Below are 24,877 nucleotides of genomic sequence, written 5' to 3' on the forward strand. Positions count from 1 at the left end.
AGGGGACTGTCCCAGATCTTGAACTGTTCAATTTTTTTTTTTTTTTCACTTCACAGTGTTTCAAGCACCAGCGTTTCCATGTATTGGTTTCAAATAACCCTTTATATATATTTATTTTTATATATATTTATATATAATTTATATCAAAACTGATAGTACACAGTATAACTGGAAGAAGAACTGAACTTAAAAAGGATATGTTGAAAGAGGATGGAGTTTGTGAATGCAATAAATAAAGCCCCCTTCCCTCCCCACCCGCTCCCTACCCCAAAACAAAAAGTTGTAATGTTCATGGAAAATTGTGCACAGCAGATATTATAAAAAAGTAGATTCAGGAGCACATCCAATTATAAATGATTGTTAGGAAAATCATATAAAACAATGGAATACATAAAAGTGTCAAGAGTAATCGTTAGGGTGAGAAATTCCTTGGTGGCCAGATGCCCACGGCAAGCAGAAATTATCCTGGTTGCATCAGTAAGAGGTCGATGTCCGAGAAAGTGTGTGTTCAAGCACAGAAGAGGCTCTCCAGGATTTGAACAGCATGGGCAGGTGGAATGTTTGAATTTCATACCCTGATTCATAGTTTCCACAACTCCATGTGCAATTTTCAGAAAGATTCGTCGTTGACTGCCGACATGTCCCCCTTTGGCGTGGAGGAACGGGACGAGCCCTTGTCTGTGCTCTCAGAGCCCGAGCTGCTCTGATTCTGTTGTTCTGATCCTGCACTGGAGGTCACTGTAGAAGACGATGTGGAAGAAGAGCGAGTCTTTTCTTTAAAGTCTGTGATAATTACTGTGACATTTCCCACTGTGACTGCCAGCTGCTGTGCGGTACTTCTGTCCACATTTTTCAGTCTGGGTCTAAAATAAATGAGAAAATATTTACGAAAAGGATAAAAATAAATGAGAAAGGAAAAGTTTATTACAAAAAGCATCTGACAACAAACTTGGTCTGTCTTGTCCTCCGCTCGCCTGCGCAGATGGCAATAACTGGGAGGAGAACCGAGGCAGCAGTAAGTGCTGCACAGCGGAGGACGAAGGTTTGACCTGCTCCCTGCGGCAGCCCAGGCTGCGGGGGCTGCAGCAGCACGCTCAGCCCCAGAGGAGAGACCTGTCTTGCAGAGCTCTGCAAAGGGTGTCTGCTGTAGACTTATCCCTAATCCAACTCTGCCAGAAAGGAGGACACTACAGCAGAGCCAAGCGGACAGGAGCCAGACAGACCAAAGATCTCTTCCCCAAGGGGCAGATGAAAGAGTTCTCTTATCTAAATTCACCATCTCATCATGTGCCCTGATGTTATGAGACAAGGCTGTGACTCTGCAATACAAAACCACATGAAAGCATTTGACCATGGCTCTTTCATTCCCATATTGGAACTCTGCAGCTGCAAACAACACAGGCACTGGGACAACTTGGCTTCTCTTTCAACTGCTTTGAGCTTATACAAATCGGATGCCCAATCAGCCTATGTATAAAAACACTCAAAACGTTCCCTCTGGAATCGAGGCTATTGTAAATAAAATCCAGAATGTACAACGGTGTTTCTTGCAGCTAGCGCTTTTGGTTAGGGGAAGGAGAAAAAAAAAAATCAAATCCACTAGAAAAGAACACAGTGGTATTTATAGCTCAGGATTATCTCAGTAATTTGCATGCTGTGCTATCATTCAATTAGTAATGTAGCTAATAAGGGTCTAGACTCTAGGAAGCTGACATTCATGCACATTTCAAGGGCTGGTCCAAAGCTCTGATACAACAAACCTTGGACAGTCCTCCAGCTACCAGCAAATTCCAAGTCAGCTGCAGCGACTGCTGCAATTTACAGCTTTTGCTCCTAATTAAGGGTCAGGCTTAAGCAGCAGAATATTCCCAATAGGGAAATAAAAAAGCAGAGTCTTTATACATCAGTGAAAAGCAGCTTGCTGAGAACTGCCTTATTCCAAGGGATGGAGGGAAGGTTAGTTTACTTTGGGATCAAGCTCCAGCTTTTAAACCAGTCTGCCTTTCCTCCTCCTCGTCTGCAGCATACCAGGCTAATGCAGCCAAAATAAAAAAAAAAAGAGGAAATTAAGCTGACTTTGTATTTGCCTTGCCTATTCAATGGCTAGTAAGTTAACAAGGGGAAAGTCCTAAAGAAGTAGTTATCCAAATAGTATTCTAGAACTAGACAGAATAAAGTATTAAGGACAGATGTACAGCTTCAAAAATAGAGCAATTGTATTTCTGCAAACTTCCTTATAAAAAATGAAGTTACTGCACCAAAAATAGTATTTTCATATCTAACCTAGGAGGCTGCTTCAATTTTTAACAAGTAGCACAGGAAAAGCATTTCTGATAGAAAATACAACTAAAATACCACTGTGCTGGGATAACCGTCAGTAAAACCTCCTACTTGAAACAGCCCGTCGTTTAGTGACCAGCCTTTTCAAACCCAAAACTGTGCTTAGTGAATTCCCGCAGCAGCGAGACACCCGCCCACACGTATGCGTTGTACATACGTGCTCGCAGGAGTTGGCAAATTCAACACGTAACCACAGGCTAGATTAAATGATGTCACCTTGTTTGTGGGTAACAAGAAAGGCCACCTAGCTCAGCAAGTTTTGGGGTTTCCATCGGCTTTCAGATAGCATCTCAGCGGATGAAGGCTGCCCCCAAAGCATCAGCAGCAAACACGGCAGCAAGCGTTCCCAGAAGCGTAGTACGCGTACGTATTTTCCTCCCTAAGCCCCGAGTTCCTCTAGGAAACCCAGTTCTTCCTGTAATTTGCCTGGGTCATTTCTTCTCTCTTGTACTCAGAAATAGCCAAAAAACCACTCTGGCGCAGACAGCAGAACAGACCTTATTGCCTCCACCTTTCTACAGGGCTGAACATGCGTGCACTTCTGCTATTGCTTGCCAAAAGCCAGCACTGATAGTCATATTTAGAAAAAAAGAAAGAAAAAAGGAGTTCATACAGCCTAAGCTGCATTAAGTTTTGCCCAGAAAAGCTCCTGCTACCAGCAGCCTTTGAGATAAGCCATGCATCAAGCGCCTGAATGAAACTACCCACACATCTTTAAATGCCATGACAAAGTAACATGGAAGGACTGGGGAGAAGCAGGGCTGAGGTGCAGGATCTCTCAACAGTCCCACTCACAAACATATTCTCAATATCAGTTTTAGAACTGAGCCCTCCAACCATTTCTGCAGGATGTTTTAGGGGTCTCCCCTGTGTAAAGAGCTGATTAAGCACAGATGGAAACCTCCAGACAATCTCTTCAGCACATGCATACAGTTTTTGCTTCCTATAGAAGGATTCGCCCATTCACGTTATTTTGCAAAATTAAACACCTGACGCTTCATGTTTATAGCTAAAAAGGGTTTTGGCCAAATAATGTGTTTCAAAACAATCAATCTGAAAGTGCATAGGAAGGCATGGAATGAACCAAGACATTTTGTCAGAAACAGCCATGGTATTAAGAAGTTCAGACAGGATTTCTTAAAAATCCAGAGATCCTTACAGACAATTTACAAAAAAACAGTTAAGAAATCTGGGCATGAAAAAAACTGAGCAGATAAGTTGTGACTCCGTAAAAATCAGATCCTTTATGACGACTCTCGACAGCACTCCTGAGGGAAGTGAACTGCAAGAAAAGTTCCACTAAACTAAACACTTAAAAAGATAGTTTAAGAACTGAAGGAGATGATGTATCCCTTAAAAATATCCAGCTAGACCTGATACTATTAAGGATTAGGAATGACAGAAGCTTGCCAGAAAACATGGACTAAAAGACTCTGCAGTAGACAGAGTGACTCCTTCAAGGAGTAAAAACAATTATTTGATGTAATCTACCAATTTAATATTATGTCACTAGTCAAGTGCATCAAGTCTCTTGCATCCTAAGTCTCAAAATAAGTACCATTTCAAAAAGAACAGGACAAAAAAAATTATCATTGCAATAAAGCTATATTTCTCTAATCAAATCAGGAATGGACACTTTGGTCTTTGGCGGCTGAGGAGGAGTTAACAGCAGTCCCTGCAAACAGCTCCGCAAATCTCACACTGCCCTCACTGCATTCAAGTGAGTTACTGTGTAAAGGATATTCACTCTTATTAAACATTTTCATGCTATTTAAAAAATTCCAAGACAACAGTTTTCTGCAGAGTCATGTCTTGCCAACCTTAATGCTAACATGTTTCCCATGTGCTTTACAACTGTTGGCAGCTAACTAATATTGCTTCAGTTCATGTGGCTTCACTATAAAATACTTCTTAGAGCACATTTTAAAAAGGGATGCAATTCTTATATAGCCCATATAGGCAAAGCACCCAGTTGAATTCTGTCTCTTGTAGCTCTGAGTTCAACAATATAAAAACTGTACTTTGATGCCATATTTTTGATTTAAGAAATAGAGCACAAGGTACCACAAAGAAAACAAGCATGGAGTACCAGTATAGGCAAGACTAGGAATAAACCTCTCTCCATAGACAGCTACTCATTTGAAACTTAAGACAAACATGAAACCAACCATCCATGCTTTTTGTTGACAGCAAGATTCTAGCAAATCTGTTCATGCAGTCTTTTAATTCCCATATACTTGGAAAATTATCTTGACAATTACAGTGACTGAATTACGGATAAGGAAGTAAAAAAGTAACCTTTGTTACTGCTATCGAGTGATGATAATAATTTGATAAAGACCACTATGATTGCTGGTTATTTTTTTTTCTGCCAACCGTGTTTTACAGCAAAAAGCATTACTGCCCAATTGACAATACGATTATTTTAGCAGAGAAATGAAAACTGAGTTGACAATAGAACAAATATTTCCAATGCCTGAATCTGTCCTCACCAGCAGAGTGTTTGAGTGCTTATAAATGGAGAAGGCTCCTAGCTGCTGCTGATCTTGCCATACTAACACTGACAGTACTCTGTCAGTACTCAAAAAGAGTGTCTGCTATTTAACACAGTTCTCAGGTACCGAGAGCTTAACTTTATACTAAAGTTACCTTGAAGTGTGATTTGAGTCGCTGGTCTTTGTTGTAGTATTCCCAGACTGTATACTGTTCGCTTCGCTAGGAGGATCTTTCACAATATCTGACTTTGGTCTGTAAGAATTGGAGGGAAGAGGGAGAGTATGATGTTAGATTAACCACACAATTAATCAATGCACAGTGCTACTGAAATCACTCCACATTTAATACTGCATCCTCCAAACTTACTTAGTCTTCTTGTTAGTGTTCTTCTTTGTAACACTCGGACTAATTTCCTTCTCTTTGTCAGGTTTTTCTTTGTCTTGTTTTTCCACTTTCTCCTTCTTCTCCTTCTTAGGCGGTGGTGGAGTTGCATATTGCTGGGCAACTTGTTGTGCCACCAACTGAGAGTTTATTCTAGGTTTTCTATAATGACGACAAAAAGAGAGATCTATGGTCAATTTTACACAGTAAAAATGACTTCACCAAAAGCAGCATGAAGATTCGTTTCAGCACCCACAGAAGAATACTCCACTTATGAAGAACCAAATGGATGTCCTTATTTAATGTGAAATACTACTGCTACCAAACAAGATAGAAATTTTAAAATTAAGAAGTACTCCAAACTGCTGTTGTATCAGTTTTTAGCCTCATCTAACATTCTTAAGTATAATGCTCCCTTTGTTCCATCCATGTCATGGAATCACAGCCAATTTGGGGGGGGACAATAGTGAAAAAGCAGCTTTCAAGAAGTTGTCAGCCACGCACTGTTGCTACACTTTAAGAGGAGGAACAGAGTGAGTGATAAAAATAAGTTTCCTGATAAACATTGTGTCCTTCGTATCTTTCAATTTAATTTTTCAAATGAGCTTCTGGTTCCCTGAAGCAGCAAACCTCACAGAGATAACAAAGAACAAGAGGAGGTAACTGAGATGACTTTGTCCCGAGGCCCGGGACTGAAGCTCACTGGCAGGAGCAGAGAAGACAAGCGGGCATTCACGCTTCCACGGGGGAACGGCCGTGCCAGCCTCCGACACACCGTCTTCGCACAATTGTCTGCAGTCCCCAATGGTGCTCGGACAAAATACTCATGCAAACTGTCCTTCAAAGACTATTTCCATTTCAAATTATGATTTATACAAAAAAATTAGCTTCGTATGTAACCCACACCTTGGTTACTGATCCTCAGATAGTCTCATGGAAATTTTACCTTCCTCTCTGCTGCATTCCTCATCCAAACTCTCATCTCCTCTCAGCTTAACAACTCGAAACCTCTCCCTCCTGGCCTGGCATATCACCAAGCAGTTTATACTCCGAATACTCTCACTATTCATGACCCATTCAGCCCCTTCAACATGCCAGAAAGACCTATGCTCCCTATGTTCACACAGCTTTGCAGGGGGGGGGAGAAAACCAGGTTATCAACCCCATTAGTCTTCCATTATGAGCTGAATACTAATTGCAACAGTTGCTCATGCTTGTCCATAGCTGTTATATTGGTCACAAATACGATTCAAATTTTCTTCATAGATTGGACTACAACAGATTGTCAATGAAAGTAGTAGGCAAGTATCATTAAGTCTACAACTGGAACATGGGAACCCAAGGGTTTCTGCTGCAGAGCTCTGTACCTGCACCCAGTTTTTACTGCAAACACCTAGAGAGACTTTCTTAAGAAGCTACTTAGTGGTTTCATGTGTTTTTAAAAAAATAAACGTATAAAACACTAACTGCTCACATGTAACATGTGCATTTAGAGATGATACATACAGGTAATGGAACAGCCAGCAAAGTTCTTCTCCCTGTCACAGGACAATCCAAGTATCTAATAAGCAACTCTTGGCACTGGTTTTCTGTATAATGGTACCAAGCTGTTCTTACTGAAGCCAGATACACCCAAATATTTCATTTCACTACCACAGGTTATTATAAAGTCTATACAATAGGTTGTAATCAGGCCCCTGACCCGCCTCAACACCACTGGCATTTGGATTTTTCACCCAACAGAGAAACTAGTGCTACAATGTGCGTACATTTCTGAGTGAACAAAGATGATCTACTCTTCAGCCTTAAAGAACTATGATGCTGAAATGTTTTGCAGGTCAGATCAAGCAGTTACCTGTTCCACAGAACAGTGAAGATACTTAGCATTCTTGCATTTAAAATCCCATATGCAGCAATTTCTGTCTGTATGACTGAGAATAAACACTTCAGAAAAGGTGTTTTGGTTACAAGGAAAAGATTTTTCAGATTGATGCAACCACACTAAAAGCTGACAACATTAGCTTGTGTCAAGCAACCTGCTAACTGCCTACTCAAAAAAAAAAAAAAAAAAAGATAGTGTCAAGAAATCTTCAAAGAAAGGGCAGATACCATCTCCCTACGTGATTATACATGATTAACCTCACTGCTTGAAGCTGCCACTTCTGCCCAGACTTACAGTTATTTGGTGTTTACACAACCAGCTAACTCAGAAACCCAAGCTATTCATGGAAAATCCCAATTCAAGAATTTGAGAGCACCTTCAAAGTTTTTCTGCTTTGCACGACTCTGATGTGCGTGCTTGCAATGTTATTTCCAAGCCTTACGTCCAACCTCCACAGCTACTGAGCTGCCGTTCCTGTTGCAGGAGTGCTGCAGTGCTTGAACGAAGATACAAATTTTAAAATGGAAACTGCAACTAAACTAAAATTAAAAAAATACATAAATAAGTCAACTGTATTTCCTTAGAGAAGACTAAAATCCAAAAAAGACCAGCCTTAAAGTGCTCCTGCAGAGACACCTGCCCCCTGTTCTCCCGCTCCTCAGGTGTGACTGTGACGGCACACTATATTTAAGTTTTATCATTTTCTGGCCAGCCACCGACACAACGAGCACAACTTCTCCAAACCCCATATTTGCATATTCCTCCTTACGCGCCACGCTGGCTTGTAAGGGTAAGGGCAAACCCAAAACTGAAAGCGAAGAGAGCAGGCAGCAGCGTGCGCAGGCAGGAGACCCAGCCCTGCTGACGGGCTTTCTCCTGCCGCACAGAGCAAGGGAGCAGAAAGCTGCTGAGACTTTGGTCAACACCGAGCACGTTTCAAGATCTGCTGTACTACTAGAACGGATTTATTTTATTTCTTTTAAATAACGCAAATAACCCAATAGCTTTCCAATTCCTAATCTGGCCATTTCACTCACACTAGCAGCAAGCTTAGGAAGGTTAAAAAGCAGTTAAGCAACTGGCATGCTAATAGTAATAATAAGAGTAGTAAAATCCTTCAAGTAAGGCCCACACTGCCACTACAGCCAGGATACACTGGTTACAAGCCCTTTACAAAACAGCCAAGCAAAGCAAGTAGAACAGCACATTTTTAACCACAGCAAACTATAACCATAGTAACCACAATCGAGTAAAGTAGCTGCAGTATCCAAAACTTGCTCCAAGTTTCCCCGCCTACCAAAAACACACTTCAAGGGCTAACGCTGATGATCTGATCTAGCACCCCCAGCACCGACCATCCCTCCAGACACCGTTCCTGCCTCCACAGCCATCCGTGCCCTGTCCTAGTCACGCTGTTTGTCCCAGCAGCCACCCTCTTCGTGAGTGTTGTGAATTCTTCCCCAGCTGTGGCAGCAGGTAAGCTTGCATTGCCTTCTAGAAATAAGGAAAAGCGTAAATTCAGTAATACTTTGCAGCGGATACTAGTTGTCTTCCATTTCAGAATTTGAACAAGGAAAGGAAAAATAATATCAGTGGAGAGAAACAAGCCTCACTCCCACTTGGGCTACAATTATTTAACATGCTCCGGCTTCCACCGCAGAATTTGTATTCGTAAGAACAGAAGGATCCCTTTCTTCTTTTTCTGTTTTTGAACACTATAATGTGCCCGAGTCTCCCTGCCCCTAATTTTGTTTCAACTGGCCTTTTTTTTGGCAATCTTCAAAGAGGATGTTTCAACCCAAATATGTAAGCTTTTTTTTTTTTAATATATCATTTGAGCAGAATATCCTGAACAGAAACTTGTAGCCCCTTCCAAATTTTTTGTAAGAATAAACAGCCCCAGAAACAAGTATTAACCATTTTTACCACCAAAATCCACTCATCAGCTTACTTTCTTTAACATTAAGCAATCCATATAAACAAAGACTGCATCTAGAGCGACAAAAATCAAACCCCAACTCAGCCTCTTCCAAGCTTTCTAACCAAAGCTCACACTTAAGGAACAACTATCTTGTTATTTAGTAGAAGGTTTAAACTAGCAACATTACACACAAACCACACCTAACGAGTCTCAACTTCCAAAAAAACTATTTGAAGAGATGTAATAGTTAATATTACACTTGGTTCTTGAATTCCTAAGCAGACATCAAATACTGAGCCATGGGGCTCTGCTTCTTGCAGGCCAGCAGGTCTTCCCGATGAGAGGAAGATGATGCACGTTTTCCCTATCGGTTCCCTGCTCCGTGCTGGGTCCCCTCTGACACCAACGGGGTCGGTGGCACCACAGCTACTCGCCCAACGTCTGCTACAAGAGACTCTGCTTGATTCCCCCCATCTGTGTCCCTACAAATAGAAATGTGCTATTACACCTTGGTGGCCACCATTACTAATGCCTACTCTGCACCTAGTATCAGGTGAGTGCTTTAAAAAACAGAGAAGCCAGTATTATAACACCTGCCAGCAGATAATGCCAAGTAGATGAACATCTTAAGAACAAATTTTCAATGTGAGTATCTGAAATAGGTACGTTTCTTCTACCTGAACATTAAGGTAAAGTTATGCTTTGCTTGGACAATTTTCCCCTAATTTAAACGACAGCCTGGGTAAAGACTCAACCACCGAGATCCAACCCTGATGTGACAAATAAATGAACGTTATCTTTTTTTTTTTTTTTTAACATAAAGAAGAATATCTTCTCCCTCTCTAAAACTAAGAGCAATTAAACTGAATTAAACTGTGCTTTCAAAGTTACATTCAGCCAAATAAATTGTTTCGCATTAGTTAAACTATAGTTTACATCACCGGAGCAGATATTTGTGCAACAGTTAGTGATCTTTGCAGCAAGGACATACTGATGCATAAAAACACTGCAATGTATTTGTCTATTCCGAGTGTGGGTTTAGCACCTAGGTCTTTACCATCGACTATCGTGAATGGTATGCACAAATACTCTTTACTGCCTTTTATTAACAGACCTGCACAGAAACATTATGCCTGCAAATACTATACCCCAAGATTGTCATATTAAGTGACACTGGGATGTTTGGCTTATGGGAAGTGGAATAAAAGCAAGACCCTTCACGAAGGGCTCACTGCTTATGTTACTGTGCTCCTGAAAACAGGAAAAATAGGTACTTCTAAGGTTCTGGCAAGTATCTTGCAGTGCTTCACTACCTGCATTTTCTTCTGTATCTCAAAGCTTCCCTTTAAAGCCTGTCTCAGGACCAAATCCAGAGCACCGATGCCCAGGAATTCTGCTGCTCCACAACTACCCTCTGCAACTGGGCTTGGGAGTCGAGCAGCATAAATCGCACTGCACATCCAACACATGGTATTTACTTGGACCTGGATTTCAACAGGGATACAGGAGGGTAAGATGCACTGTATTTTTCACGTGACCTTAATTTCTGTATCTGTTTGGGATTTCTTTGGTCCCACTGCCTTGAGAAAAGGCAAGTCACCTGCCTCCTGCACACACTCAGAGCAGAGACAGCGGCTTGCTTTATACCCACAGCAACACACAGAGACCTTGAGGGACTCCGGCAATCCCCAGAAACGTGGATCTAATTACAATTGCTTTTACTTTCCTACGACTACGTTATCAGAAGAATGAAACTGGCATCAAGTGGGATTTCAGAGTCAAAAGCCTCATGTAACATGAAGTACTGAGGATTTGGATAATTTCATGCTGTTCTGGCTTTGATGCAAGCAGTGATACCGACAGACCTCTGTGCAGCTCGCCGTTTCTTTGAGAAATGTGTTTCATACGCTGTGCAGTGTGAAGTACATGATTATTTTAATAATCCTAGTCACACGTGAATATAACTTTGCTGAAACAAGACAAAAGTATTTACGTGAGTGTTTATAAAACAGTTAGTGCCAGAACAATAATACAGTAAAAGCATACTTCTGAGAGATACTATAAAGCAAGGTTAGAAACTAACCCATGAACATATTAAAAAAAAAAAAAAAAACATCTCCTTAGAAGAATTTTACATCCAGAATAACCAAAGCTTTGGAGAAATTAAGCCGTAAACGTAACAGGGTGAGCACTCATTCTTGCATGCATATTTTCCAGCTCACTTGTGATGACCACACGGTCCTTTTTAGCAACAAGAAAAAGGATGAATGGACAAATGTCCCCAGTGCACAACTGCAAAGCAGTATGGAAGCTGTATACATTTATCAGATAAGTTCTCCATGTAATACAAGACCACAAGGCAACAATAAAAACAGTAAAAGACGACTAGAAGGACAAACAGCAAGAAATATGCAACTGAGCAATATTTTGTTGAAAGAACAGAATTTTCCTTTACCACTGATGTGCTAATGCTGTGCTTTTATTTAGAAGACAGATGTTTAAAAATAAAGAAGTTAATCTAAGTAACATCCACTTCTGGGCTGCAGGTGTCGGTTTTTCACAGCATCGCCAGCAGTTATCTTTCAGCTGAAGAAGAGAACGGCATTTGCTACTAACGTCATACAGAAGGGCACAGCAACGTGTTTGAAAGACTGAGTGTTAAGGCTGAACATTTTGGAAAAAAACTGAAAGAAAACAATAGCCTCACACAAACAAAACAATTGTTCGTCAGAAAATGAACTAAGTACATTTAAAAATGTATGGCCACCTCCAGAAAGTCTCCAACAAACTGTCCAATGTCCTCCTTGGCCATCCAGCCCGCTGTCTCCCATCTCCTTGGAATAGCCAAGAATAGGCAATGCAGAGATAATGGAGCCTCAGGCTTGTGGTAACTATTCCTGGCCACGACAACAAACCTTGAGCTGTTCAGATTTCAGAATAAGAGTATTTTAAGGTTTATGTTTGTCCACCAGAAGTTTTTAGACTTCAAGTCATTTCTTACAGTTTGAATACCTCCCACTGTATTTATGTTTTTAAACCTTAAAAAGTTCAATATCATTAGCACTATTTAATATTTAGCGGTCAGCTGCCAGCAGAGCTGCCAGCTCCTCTGCCTTTTAGGGTGAAAACCTGCTTTTCTTCAATTCCCCCCCCCCCCTTTTTTTTAAATCAAATTAAGAATGGGAAAGTTATTAAATGAAATGCAAGCTGCCACCTCCCTTTACACAACACAACAGGCATTACTGTTTGCTTGAAAGCAGCTAGTCACTGCCTCGGTGCCCCCATAGGGTAGCTGAGCCTCTTTGAACGATACCTCTTAAAAAGAATACTCAATTCTTACTTGTTACAGGAGCCTCAACATTGCTTATTTTTAATTATTTGGGCATATTTACAAATCCAAGTGTACAAATCAAAGAGTTTTACTCCCCAGAGTTGCCACTACACAGATTCTGCAGCTCACATTACTGATGTTTCTAGTGAAGATATGCTAAAAATCACAAATCCAGTACTGAGTTCCAGACTTGATCTATGAAACTATTTCAGCATGACTGCTCAATAGCACAGTGTAATAGGTTTTTCAATACTTTTACAGTTCTTTTTTAATATACATTATTTCATATAATCCCATTACAAAATCGTCTACAGTCAGGGCCGTAAGATGTTTTTGGAAGCAGTTTGACCAGAATTTTGCCATGCCGAAGTGGCGAGTAGTCACCTAAGTTCTCAAAACACCCGTTCTAATACAGTACAGAACTGAAAACTGCAAATAACATTTCTTGTAACTGGTCACATAGGCACTACCGCAAATCCAAACGTGAAAGCAAATCACAACCATTAATCTCATACCAAATTAAATAAAAAAACATCTTATATGGTGGTCCTTGCACAGCTGGACTTAGGACCTGGTGGACTGCCAGCAAGAGCCGAAGGCGGAGAACGGGGCGATTTGGAAATTTGTTGGAAGATTTTCAGTGGAGAAGCACCACTGCTTGCGTTCTTGCAAGTATACAGAGCTTGCACAAAACCTCTTCCCCCACCCTGCAAGGGAAACCAATAAATCACAGACTGGGCTTTCTGGTTAAAAAGTACTGAGCCAGAGATTGATCATAAACCTGAGTCTTCTCTACCCAGGGCTCTGCTTGCCTTACTGCCCTGGGTCTTTGTGCTTCTCTACCACACACCCTTATAAAAATAATTAAAAAAAAGATGTCTAACATTGTATGGCGCACATGTTTTGGACAACAAGTTTATTCTGATGTGCCTCTGTGGAGCGTTCATGATACCAAGTAGCGTAAGACAGCAGCAAACAAAAGCTCCTGTACGCTCTGGAGAAGAGCCATCTGTACAAGGTCCCCTGCAAAACAGCACTTCTCAAGAGCAACAACTCTCCCCTTTTGCAGCTATTTAACTTGAAATCACAAGATGGCAAAAGGAAGAGTTCAACACAAGTTGTTCTTCAGGCTTCTTTGATACCAGAGCATGGAGGGAAAAGAGTGAATAACAATGCTGAGTATCAGTTATTGGAAGAGAGCTTGAGATTTACTTAACCACTAATACCGTAAAATTTAACTTACTATGTCTGCAGGAGGCAAAACAGAAGCCATGCTGAAGTTTTGGAAGAAATACTGCTCTGTTTCTCCCTTTAGAGTAAGAGCCTGCGTGGAAGCTCCAGCAGCGCTGGCAGTCTCACCCATCCTCTCATCTGTAGCACCTATCTGAGCTGCAACAGGAGATAATTTCATATCTAATCTGCAGCAGCTAACGACTGCCAGTGAAAGCCCTGAGGCTGTCCAGCAGATGCTCGCCCTGCAGTTGCTTTCTCTGCCTAGTCCGAATCCCTGGCAGAGACCCGCTCCGACAACAGCAACTGCTCCCGGCCGCTCTCTGCTCCGTCCCTGGAGCTACCAACGGAGGCTGCAGCCCCCACGCCTGTCCTCCCCGGCTGTGCAGGGCCCACCTGCACGGCTCCCCGCCAGCAGGCGCTGCAGCAGCTTGGGGGTGTGTGTATATATATATATAAATACATATACACATATTTATACACTTTACATTTATGCTATTGCATATTTATGCTATATTTATATATATATTTATACACAATAGCAAGGAAGTGCTGAAGTTGCACCTGCATTCATCTGCTGGAATTATTTCCAATAGGAACATCCTTTAAGGACTAGAATGGAAAAAAAGTCTCAATTACCTTTTTCTGCTTTCATTACAAAATAAAGCACATTTCCTTAAATAAGGAGTTCAACACTCTTCTAAATACATGTAAAATGAATAAAGAATTGACAAAGCACCCAATTTACCACATTTTAAGCATGTTTTGTCCTGTTTGATGGGGAAGCAGAACTATCCAAATGATCACAACTTTATTATGCTTACAAATATTAAAAAGCTACTTCTGATTCATGACTATATATATAAAAATCTAAGACAAAAGTACATAGCCAGAATTACAGTTTTTAAGATGCCTCCTTGCTCCACTATTTTACATTTTCTACTAAGATTTTTTTAATGGCCCATTTAAAAAAAAAAAATCAGAAATTAAGAAAAAAGAGCACACTACATCTCTCCTGCTTAAAACAAAATCTGCCATACGTAATGGATTAAAATAACATCAACTCCCAATTGCAACATCACCCTAAATTCCAGCTGAACAAGAACAACTTTACAACTCCCCTTCTTGCTCTCTGCCTAAGCATTTGCTTACCACCAGCAGTGGTTAGGTCCACAGCTAAGCATTCAGAAAAAAGCACTGCCTCCTATTCATTTATTGCATTTGTAGGGAAGAAGTTCTACAACAGTAGAAAAACTGTGCTAATATAGAGAAAATCCACAACCGAGTGTTTATGAAATGAGATGCAACCGTAAATGTAAAGATGGCCTTGAGATTGCCAAATCATTTTTCTTAGGTATGTGAATTTCTTTGGTTACCAGTAATTTTAGTCTTATGTTGCAGGTGCTGCACAAGCTTCATTTCTAGAAACTTACTGCAACTGCCCTCATCATGCTATTGACCCATCCGCTGATCCACTCAGAGCTTCAGGTTTATCCATCACTGAAAACTCAAATCAGTACTTCAGCAGGTTGTACACCAAAATGGTAACATTTGTTGTGCAGCTGCTTCTGTGTTTTTATCTACGGACACACCTTACTGCTAAATGGCAAAATAGCAAATGTTCCATGATTTACAAAGACTTACAAAATTGTTATGGAAAATTCACTGGTCTCAGCACAAAATTTACTTGCCTACTACCACCGGAATGATGATAAAACTAAGACAATTTTACTTGCTTGTCAAAAATAAGCTGCTCTCACTAGCAAAAATTTGAAAACAGTTCATAGAGCTGGCAGCAACCAAGATGTGTATAATAAAATACTCAGATTTACAACAAAACCAGTTACTTAAATACCTCTTCCTATTTGACTGTTTATTAAGCTATGTATAATCCTGAGGATGGTGAACAGGCTCAAAACTTCCTGGCGAGTAACAAGGTGCAGTTGGCAGCATGAGGGCATAAATGAGTCTGATGAAAATTTAACATGTAGATTCTCCAAAGCAACTGCTTAGGATTATTGTATTATAAATTAAAATAATGCAAATACGAGGAAAATAATAGTTTTAGCAACTCTAACTGAAGCTAAAAACTAGGAATACCAGACTTGGTTACAAAAGTGCTTTATCACTGCTGCTACTATATATATTGCCATTTCAGACACTGAAATCTTGAGTAGTAACAGAAATTGTCATGTATACACCATCCTTTAATATAGCTTGACATGTCCGATCTGGGAGCATCTGCCTCCAGGTTTTGGGATACTTAAGTTTCACGCTTCAAAATCACAGCAGGAGAGAGACCAAACTTGGAAAACAACCGAGAAAAAGGAACGATGCTGAGGAAGAGGAGCTTCCTACCAAAAAAGATACATCCGTTAAATTCTGAAGTTGATCCCCTCCCCAAAAGTTTGTACTAAAAAGTAAAATAATTTCCAAAAGCATCCTTCTTAGAAGTATGTTATTAGGTAAACACAAAGAATAACCCGTACTTTTGTAGGAAGATGAGTTTTAAGAGTATTCTCTCTTTAAACGTGCTCAAGCATCTCCAAATTTGAATACATATCAGAGACATATAATGCCTCATAATGTAGCATCACATATAATACCATTCTAAAGAAGCCTGTCAGTATTTTTTTTAAGGAAGAGAAATGGTTAATCTATGTATGCAAAAAATCAACATTTAAGTAATGGGTCTAAAACACCACCTGTTGTACAGCTAGAGTTGAATGAGATTTTGAGGTTTTGAAGCTGCACACCAGTATCATCAGTCCAGAAGTGCTCTGATGTGGAGAGAGCAAGAGTAATTTTTTTATCACCGTCACCCTTTCAAACACTGTCCTAAGATCAGTACCGACAGGACTGACGCAGCCTCCGAACCTGTGAGCAGTGGTCACTAGCAAGAACTACGTAACAGGGTTTCCAGTCACTTCAAGCATAATGCTTAAATTTACATAACACTTACTCTTTGAGAAATGCAGATAATCCGAACACCTAACCTGCGGATACAGAGGCATGATAGCTTTGCTTAAAAACAAAGAAGAAATTTCTGAGTAACAATTTTGCGGAGTCCCCTGGCAATGCAGGGATGTGCTGGTTTACCAGAGTAAAATTTCACTGTGATTGCATGACACTGGAACACTGTGCACTTAGGAGAAAGAAAAAAAAAAAAAAAAAAAAAAAGACTTCTTTATCATTTACCAACCAGGCTAAGTTCACATAGAAGCAAAATGAGAAACTATCAATTCTACAACAGATGCTGAATAGTCTCAAAGGGCCCTAAATCTCTAGGGATGCCATTAAAAAAAGGCAGCCAATCGAGCAAGGCAGTAATTTTAATTCAGCTACATCAGAAACGGCAGGCTTTACCTTAAAGACAGAAATTGAGTTTTTCCAGCGAACAAAATCTCCTTTTTGTTTAAAAACAAAACAAAACAAAAAACCCAACAAAAAACCCCAAAGGATTTCCTTTCATATGAAAGTGACATTTCAAGAGTCCTTGGAACAACCAGGAACGTAGCTTTGCCGACAAAGCTCCAGCCTGCAGCAGCTATGCCACTTAAGAGACACCCCAGGGCTGCCGCGATGCGGAGCGGACGCTGCTCCCCTGCTCCCCAGCGCTGCCCGGGAAGCCAACACAGCACCGGGCAGCAGCACGGGCGGCTGGTACCCACTGGCAGCAGTAAGTGGTACCCACCTATTCCTTCATACCTCTGTCCCAGTACAATCTGCAGTGAAACAGTCATCGTCAACGGTTTAAGAGGAAACCCTACTGTTTAGGAAACCAGTTTGCTTTCTTAAACACAAGAAGAAATAAAAGACACTGAAGGATGATGAGGCTGGCAGATGCATGTTCAAAAGGCCACCGTGTGCTCAGAGGAGCTTTTCCCCCCCCATTTTGTCTTCTGAACCCAACCTGATAACTGAACACAGATGTACAAGTGACACTTTGGGGGTGTCCAGCTCCATCCAGGCAGCACAACGCGCAGCATTCCTGCACATGCATGCCCCGCTGCCCAGGAAAGCCGGAGGAGAAATCAGGCGCGGGGCTGCCATTGATAGCTGCTGTTCAAGCATCGTGGGAACAACACGGCCCGCCAGCACAGAAACTTTTTCTTTCAGAATTATTACTCCTGGGCATGAGGAACTGACCCACATGGTTTCAAAATTTGCCAGGAAATAATGTTACAATACTCAGTTTAGAAGCTCTTCCTCCCCCTAACTAGAAAGCCTTAGAAGAAACCTACTTAGTAAACTGTTGGCTCCCTACTTGGAGTAACAGTGCAAGTTACCTACATGTGCCTAGCACGCTGTAGGATAGGGAAACTCAACTACCTTTATAAAAACTAGCAGAGCGCGCTATCCTACATAACAAAAAGTCAAGAATAAATAATTCAAATAACAGAAGCATTTCCAAGTCCTCTGCAAGCCAACTTCTGATCTGCAGATCACAATGATAACGACTTGCCCACACAAAACTATTCTTTTTAAAGAAAGCTCTCAGATAAGATAATCTTGAACCTAAAATCCTCATTTTATTGTATTCTCGAGTGTCCTAACACTGTTATCCTGATAACTACTATTTTGCAGTTTTGCATACACTGACATGGCTTGCATTTATCTATATGCATGCAGACGCACACGCACAGCGAAAATCCTGAATTGCCATCATTCTGTACAAGCCCCACAGAGGGAAAGCAAGCAAATTCAGTTAAAAGTTCTTTTTCTTTTTTTTTTTTTTTAATTCTTCAAAACAGTTCTGGTGCTCCATCCGAAAGAAGGGGTTAGTCTCACTGAAAACTACCAGTTACACTGTGAACCTGTGCCAGCTGCAAATCGCTCCAACTGCCCTGGCACCATCATTTAAAGTCATTTTCCATTTAAAGAGTCTCCCATCAGCGCCAGCACAGCCTTTCATTACCCGTCCCACTTAATACCCACAATCTCTCCACAGCTCACTCGCTCGGTCTCCACTGACCAAGCAGCACACGGAGACTGATGTGCGGATTATTGGGATTCCTAATGCCTTTTCTCCCCGCTGGCTGAGCGCTGAGCGCTTGGCAGCCTGCCTGACCCGCAACACGTGTGGGTTTGTCAGCCTAATGCACTATGTCATCTGGAGAGTCTCAGGACAAAGCAGGACCCAGCAGTGTCCACATAGCAACGGGCGACGGCTCCCAAAACTTCCAGCTACTACGCTTTCCAGTGCCGGTGGAGAAACAGATACAGAAGGGAGCATCTGGGCGTTTGCCACCGCTTGCTTTCTGAGAGGCAAATACGCAAGGTAAGAGCAATAGCATTCAGCACGATCCTTTAACCAAAGGCTGGAGAGTCAACACAGGGCTTTCCCGTACAAAACATCCGTCCTTACTTGATTGTTGTCTTGCAATGACTCAAAATTTGCACGTAAAGATTCTGGATTTGAGTAAACTTTTTTTCACATAACCCACCTTCAGTTAACTGAATAATGACAGTGAAAATTCAGAGATACAAGCTCAAAAATGAGTTGTGACCAAGCCAGCTGTCACTCACCAGTTTAAGAGGTTGCTATTAAATTGTACCTATGCCCGGCATTTAGTCAGGGCAGAAAAAAATGAGGCTTGGGCATTTTTTCTATATAAAAGATATACTGAGAAATTTTCAAGAATGAGGCAATACATCAGCCCTGTAAATCCCTCTGTAAATTCTTACAGGATGAATATACCGAAGGAAATACCACACAAAGTGCAAATATCAAATAAATGCAAATTTAACATCATGCTTAACTAAGAAGTGTAATGAAAGTGAAACTGGTTTGTAGATGAATGAAATACAGAAGCCAGCAGAGATCTTACTTGGAAATGGAAGAAAAGAACACGCAAAATACAGCTGAAGTTTCACTTCCTCTATGTAACAAAATACAACAGAAAGCTCAATCACAGCACATGGCACGTCCTCTACAACCTCCTCAGACACCACACACTGTCCATACACACCCAAGATTTTCTACTTTATATCTGATGTCAGATTACAGATTTTTTGTGAATTATCATCTGAACAGAGAAAGATAAAGATTACCAACTACATAACTAAATACAGGGATTTTTAGACAACCTATTACAAACCTATTTTTCTGCTAATAAAAACATACTGATTATTTTATAATAGCAAACACAATAATAGAACAACTAAAAGAAAGTCTTGAAAAGCACTACTAAGCAGCCCAACTGCACTGGGCTTGGTTCTGGTTTAAGCATATCATCCAGCTTTCCACATCACAATATCCAGGCACCTCGGTCTTGGGTGTATTTATCAAGACACCCCTTGGTTAAGCTTATTTCCATTGAACCACAGAGAAACTGTGACAAACAGCAACTTGCTTGCTTGAGGATGACTACAATAGAAGAAAATAAATGAAGTCTTTCTGAGCCCAAGGACTACACCACGCTGGTGATATACATCTACCAGGTTAGAGAAATTACTCGCTTCTAGAGATTTGCACAAATGACTCAGTGAGAGTCTACTATTTTACGTTGCTTCCTCTTCTAATTTCTTCCTGGATTTGTGCAGTTAATTGCTTATCACCAGAATTTCCAAGTTAAAGCAAGCTAAAAACAGAACCTTGTTTTTACTCAAACGCGTTACAGAAAACAGCAGGGACTGAGCTGAGCAACCACTTCCTAAGGAGCTCGTACCCTCGCTCTGCACCAAAACTGGGGAGTAGAACGAGCAAAAGCTTTCGGGGCTAGCATAACTTTGTGAGCAATTACACACATACAGGTCATCAAGAGGGAAAAACAGAAAATATTTGCTCATCATCATCTCCTTTAAGAATCTCTGGGGTCAATTGCTGCAGCAGCAAGTGCCCGGATTCAAATCATCGCAAAGCCTCCCCGTCCGCCTGCACTGCCCACGTGAGACAGCCCTGCCCCACTCCCTGTGGGAGCCCCACTCCTGCCACCAGCTTTTCCAAAGCCACCTATTCCCCCTTGCCAGCTCTCAACACAGCCACAAAACCAGCTGGGTCGACACCGGTGCAGCAGCAGCTCCAGCGCTCACAGTGAACAGCGACGAGGAACGTCGTGGGCGCTAAAGCCCCAGCATGAGTATTCCCAGCCTGACCTGGAACCCCAAAAGGCTATTTAACATCTCTGAAGACTGAGTGGCAACTTAGAAACACATGGAGGCTTAAGTTCGCTACCTGAAAATGGTCACTTCTCCTAGAAAACTTGGCGGTATGCAAGGTAGAAAAGGTTGAAGCAACCACCTTAATGCTGCAATAACATAACTGCTTACTTTTCAAGTAAGTTTCTTCAGAAGAAACAGAAAGCAATCAAATAACACAGAAAAACACATGGAAATTATCATGACGGCACAAAAACAAAAGCAGAAAAGCTTCTACGTGCCTTCTTTTAACAAAAGAAAGTCTAATTTTGAAACAGCTGCTTCGCTGACTCAAGCCCACGCCCCAAGGCAGGGGCTAGGTTTGGGTTTGTTTCTGTTTATTTCACAGTTTCCCTGTTTATTCAGCTTCTTTCCTCTCCCAGTGGCAGCCAGGGCAGCGCCGGGCAAGTGGCTTCATCCAAAACCAACAAACAGTCTTCACCCCCGACAGCCGATCCACGCTGCTCTTCAAAACACAGGTAGCTATGTCCTTCTGAACTTGGAAGAAGCTTCAAGTTTTTTCTAAAGGAAAAGGTAGCAAGTCACCTCAGAGCTTGCTCAAAAAAAAAAAAAAAAAAAAAAAAATCCTGTTTTTTTCCAGGTGTCATATCAAGCTGAAAGAAGGTAGTGAAGGTGAAGAGGGAAAAGCCAATGAGTTACACAGTCTAAGCTCAATGTAGCTTAAATGCTACTTACACAACTGTTGAAAAACCACCAGCACAAGTTGTAAGAGAAGTCTCTGCTCCTTCCCTGGAGGCTGCAGACGTTTCCTGGAGACGCTGGTACGGTCACCAAATGCTTGGGAAGCATCAGACTTCTCCGCTTATGCACAAATACGCTTCAGTGGCATTTCAGATGATCCATCTTACACTGAAGTTTAACCTCAAGTGATACCAATTCCACCAACTTCAAGTGAATGACTTACACAGGCAAAGGACTGACTTACTGAGGGATCCAGGCTGAAGGAAGAGTAATAACCTGAACTTTTTAAAGACACATTTGTAGCAGGAAACCTGGATACTGAACATCCTTTGCAAGTAAGTATTCTCATTTTGATATCAACTCTTCTACAGGGATTTCCACAGAAAGCTGGCATTTTGACAGAGTGCAAGTCTTGCTCTACTTCCTTTGGGAATGGTGTGCTTGCATTAAGGTGTAAATCCAGGTCTATTGTTCTCCTAATCTCAGGTACACCTAGGCAGCAAAAAAAGGAATGGGATTGCAATGTATATGAAACACCGCGCTATCTGTGATATTGTAATGTGGCTAACAGTAGCAGCACTGGGATCTAACACGCCTGTCATCAGGACAGGACTTCAAAGCCCCACACTGACCACAGCAGAGCCTGTGCCAGCGTGTGCTCCTCTTGAGAAAAGGTCTTTGCAGGACCAGCTAAAACAAGAGTTTCACCAAAACAGACTCCCATCAAAGTATTCCATAAAAGAAGTCACCAAGAGAAGGTGTTTCTCAGAGAAGTGGATTTTTAATTTAAACAGATGTTGTCTCTTAAAGGCTACCATTTCAATGACTGACATGTAGTGACATAAAACACCTGAAAATAAGCTTATAAAAAGAACCTTGAATCATCAAGTTTAACGAAGCTGGCCCACTAATGAGCAGCAGACAAAGCTTGCCCACGCACAGTGCCCACTGCAAAACCAGGACCCCGGCCTTTCACAAATCATTTCTTCACTGCTTCAAAAACAAATAAAACCACCACAGCAGCTTCACAGGCATGCTCATCTGCTGCTTTTTTAAAACAGGTTCCAGCAACAAAATCCTCTTTCACATGTCTTTTCTTTGTTTCAGCAAGAACTTTGGGTCATTTATTCCCCTCTGGTCCATTCACAGGAGAAAATCATTCACGTAACATGGAGTCTAAGGTTTTTTTCAGAATTCTACAGAAAGGTGAAGGAAGTTCTCCGTGCGGTTAAACTATTTCAATCCTATACGCGCACACCCTCCACACGGTACACAGGCACACAAACAACTTGCCTGGGTTACAGGTGCTCAGTGATGAGTAAACCTTTTGGATGCTGCAATACCTTCAACTGCATTTTAGAGAAAGCAGCGGCAACAGCAGTACTAGGGTCATGATGGTTTTAAGTTCAACAGTTTCTACAGGAAGATATAAGCTTAGGCTAAACCAGCCCCATGTAGTTAAAAAAACTGACCCTCAGGCTTGCAAGCCTGCTTTCAGGGCAATCACACAAAACTGGACAAGTTATTCTAACTACTTCATACATTATTGCAATCACAGCATCTCTCAAATCCTTTCAACCTGGATAAGAAATTTTTACATCAGCTGGACTGATTTTCGTACTCATCTAAACTTCCCCCCATTTTCACAACTCTCAGGAGCAGCCCACCCATTACACAGGTCTGAGTGGGCAAGGATCATCCCCAATGCCTCGGGACAGAGGCGATGGCAGAAGACTGGTAGGCAAAAACTCCTGGAAAAGTAAGACACTGTGAACGAGGCCATGAATAACTAACACCTGCCTACCCACTGAAGTACACTAATTATAGAGAATAATTGAATGACTGCTTTCCTTACTCAGGGAGGTGCAGATAAGAGGTGCTGGTCTTCTCATACCTCGGATGCAAGTTTAAAACTCTCTCAGTTGGCAGCTACGCAAAGAAAAAAGTCACCAGCTGTGACAATTAACAGCTTCATTTTAAGTCTCTCTTGTTCAAGTGAATAACTCTTCTACTCAGACTTACTACATGGAACAACCCTTTCTCAACTAAACAGATATACTCAAGGCACACAGCTAAAACCTGAGTGTAAAACCTGTAAGGCCCCCAACGCTGGGAAGCAGCCACACTGTATTTTAACGCGGTGGAGTCCGAGCCTCGTCAGTCCTGCCTACACGCACAGAAAGTGTGACGGGGACGAGGGCGCCAGTGTCGTCCTATAACGCTAGAGATACTCCACTGTATCAACTCCTGCTGTTTTAAAACCAGATTCCAGGGAAACTCAAACACAAGACCATCCACCAGCCTGCACAGGTAAAGGAGAGACGTCTACAAAATGAGTTATTCCAGGACATGCACAGACCTGTGAAAAAGGACCTAGAACTTATTATAAGTAGTAAATCCTTAAATGAGGTGCTATAACGTAAGGTATGGATAGATTTCACATAAGATGTTGTTTACTAGAAATACTACAGGAAACATGTATTTCAATTTAATAGACCTATGCTGATTTTATCCACAACGCAGCCTGTCCACTCAATCACCCCTTCTCAGAATCAGATGCATAGTGGGAATTGATTGTTGCATGAATGATTGTTGGAGCTGCATTCAGTTCTGCCTTACCTCTGTTATAAACAGAATACAACCTTCATTAAAACCTCTCTTCATTAAAACTTCTCAGTTGCAGGGTTTATTTTGTGCCACTTGCTGCCTGAATTAAAAAAAGCCCACAACATTACGCTTTTTTCTATAATACACTCTACACAGTGGCTGAAAAGAGACTGCTTGCATAACAAGTATTATGCAATTTCCCAAATAAATAATACCCTTGTAGGGGGGAAGATTACAAAGTCCTGAAGATTTTCAAGGCTGCAGATTTGGCTTCAAAAGCAAACAGTCCGTAAAAACCACATGCCATCCGAAATCTTCCTGATAATTATTGACACCACCTCAGCACCCGAAGATCCCATCAGGAAGAGTGCCCCACTGTGCATTAACAAAGGACAACCTGGCAAAATACACGATTTACCAGCACAGTACCATCTCTCAAGAATGTAAAGAGGTTGACACGAGCTCTAAAAAAAACCTAGCATGGATGCAGCTGCCCTTATAAAGCTGTGCTTTCGTTTGAATAGCTTCTTCTGGTCCTAAGATAGTTTTAGTAAATAATAATAATAATAATAATAATAATAATAATTAAAAAAAAAAAACAAACAACACCACAACTTTAACTTTATTAGCCATCTTCAGCCCAGAGTACTTTGCCAGCACAAAATACTGGAGTAGAGCATCTCAAGTGGAAAACCTACTCTAAGAAAAAAAACCCCACCGAAATACCATGCAACCCAAGGGATCATCATGGCGATGTTTAAAAAACAGCCAGCCCTGGCACTGCAAACAAGCATGTACTTTTAAGTCACAAATGGTCCAAGTAATTCATGAAGAGCAAACACAGAAG

The 24,877-nt window shown here is 41.3% G+C and overlaps 1 protein-coding gene across 1 annotated transcript in view; it reads right to left on the reverse strand.

Moving 5' to 3' along the window:
- Positions 1-273: 273 nt before the first annotated feature.
- RYBP (RING1 and YY1 binding protein) overlaps positions 274-24,877 on the reverse strand; it is a 42,601-nt gene continuing 17,997 nt past the window's right edge. The window contains exons 3-5 of the mRNA XM_082321493.1: positions 5,203-5,379; positions 4,990-5,088; positions 274-863 (exon numbers count right to left, since the gene is read on the reverse strand). Of these exons, the coding sequence (XP_082177619.1) occupies positions 611-863; positions 4,990-5,088; positions 5,203-5,379 (529 nt within the window). The 3' untranslated portion in view covers positions 274-610. The remainder of the gene's footprint in view (positions 864-4,989; positions 5,089-5,202; positions 5,380-24,877) is intronic.

This window comes from Platalea leucorodia (assembly GCF_965183815.1).
Source record: "Platalea leucorodia genome assembly, chromosome: 9".
NCBI classification, from domain to species: Eukaryota; Metazoa; Chordata; class Aves; order Pelecaniformes; family Threskiornithidae; genus Platalea; species Platalea leucorodia.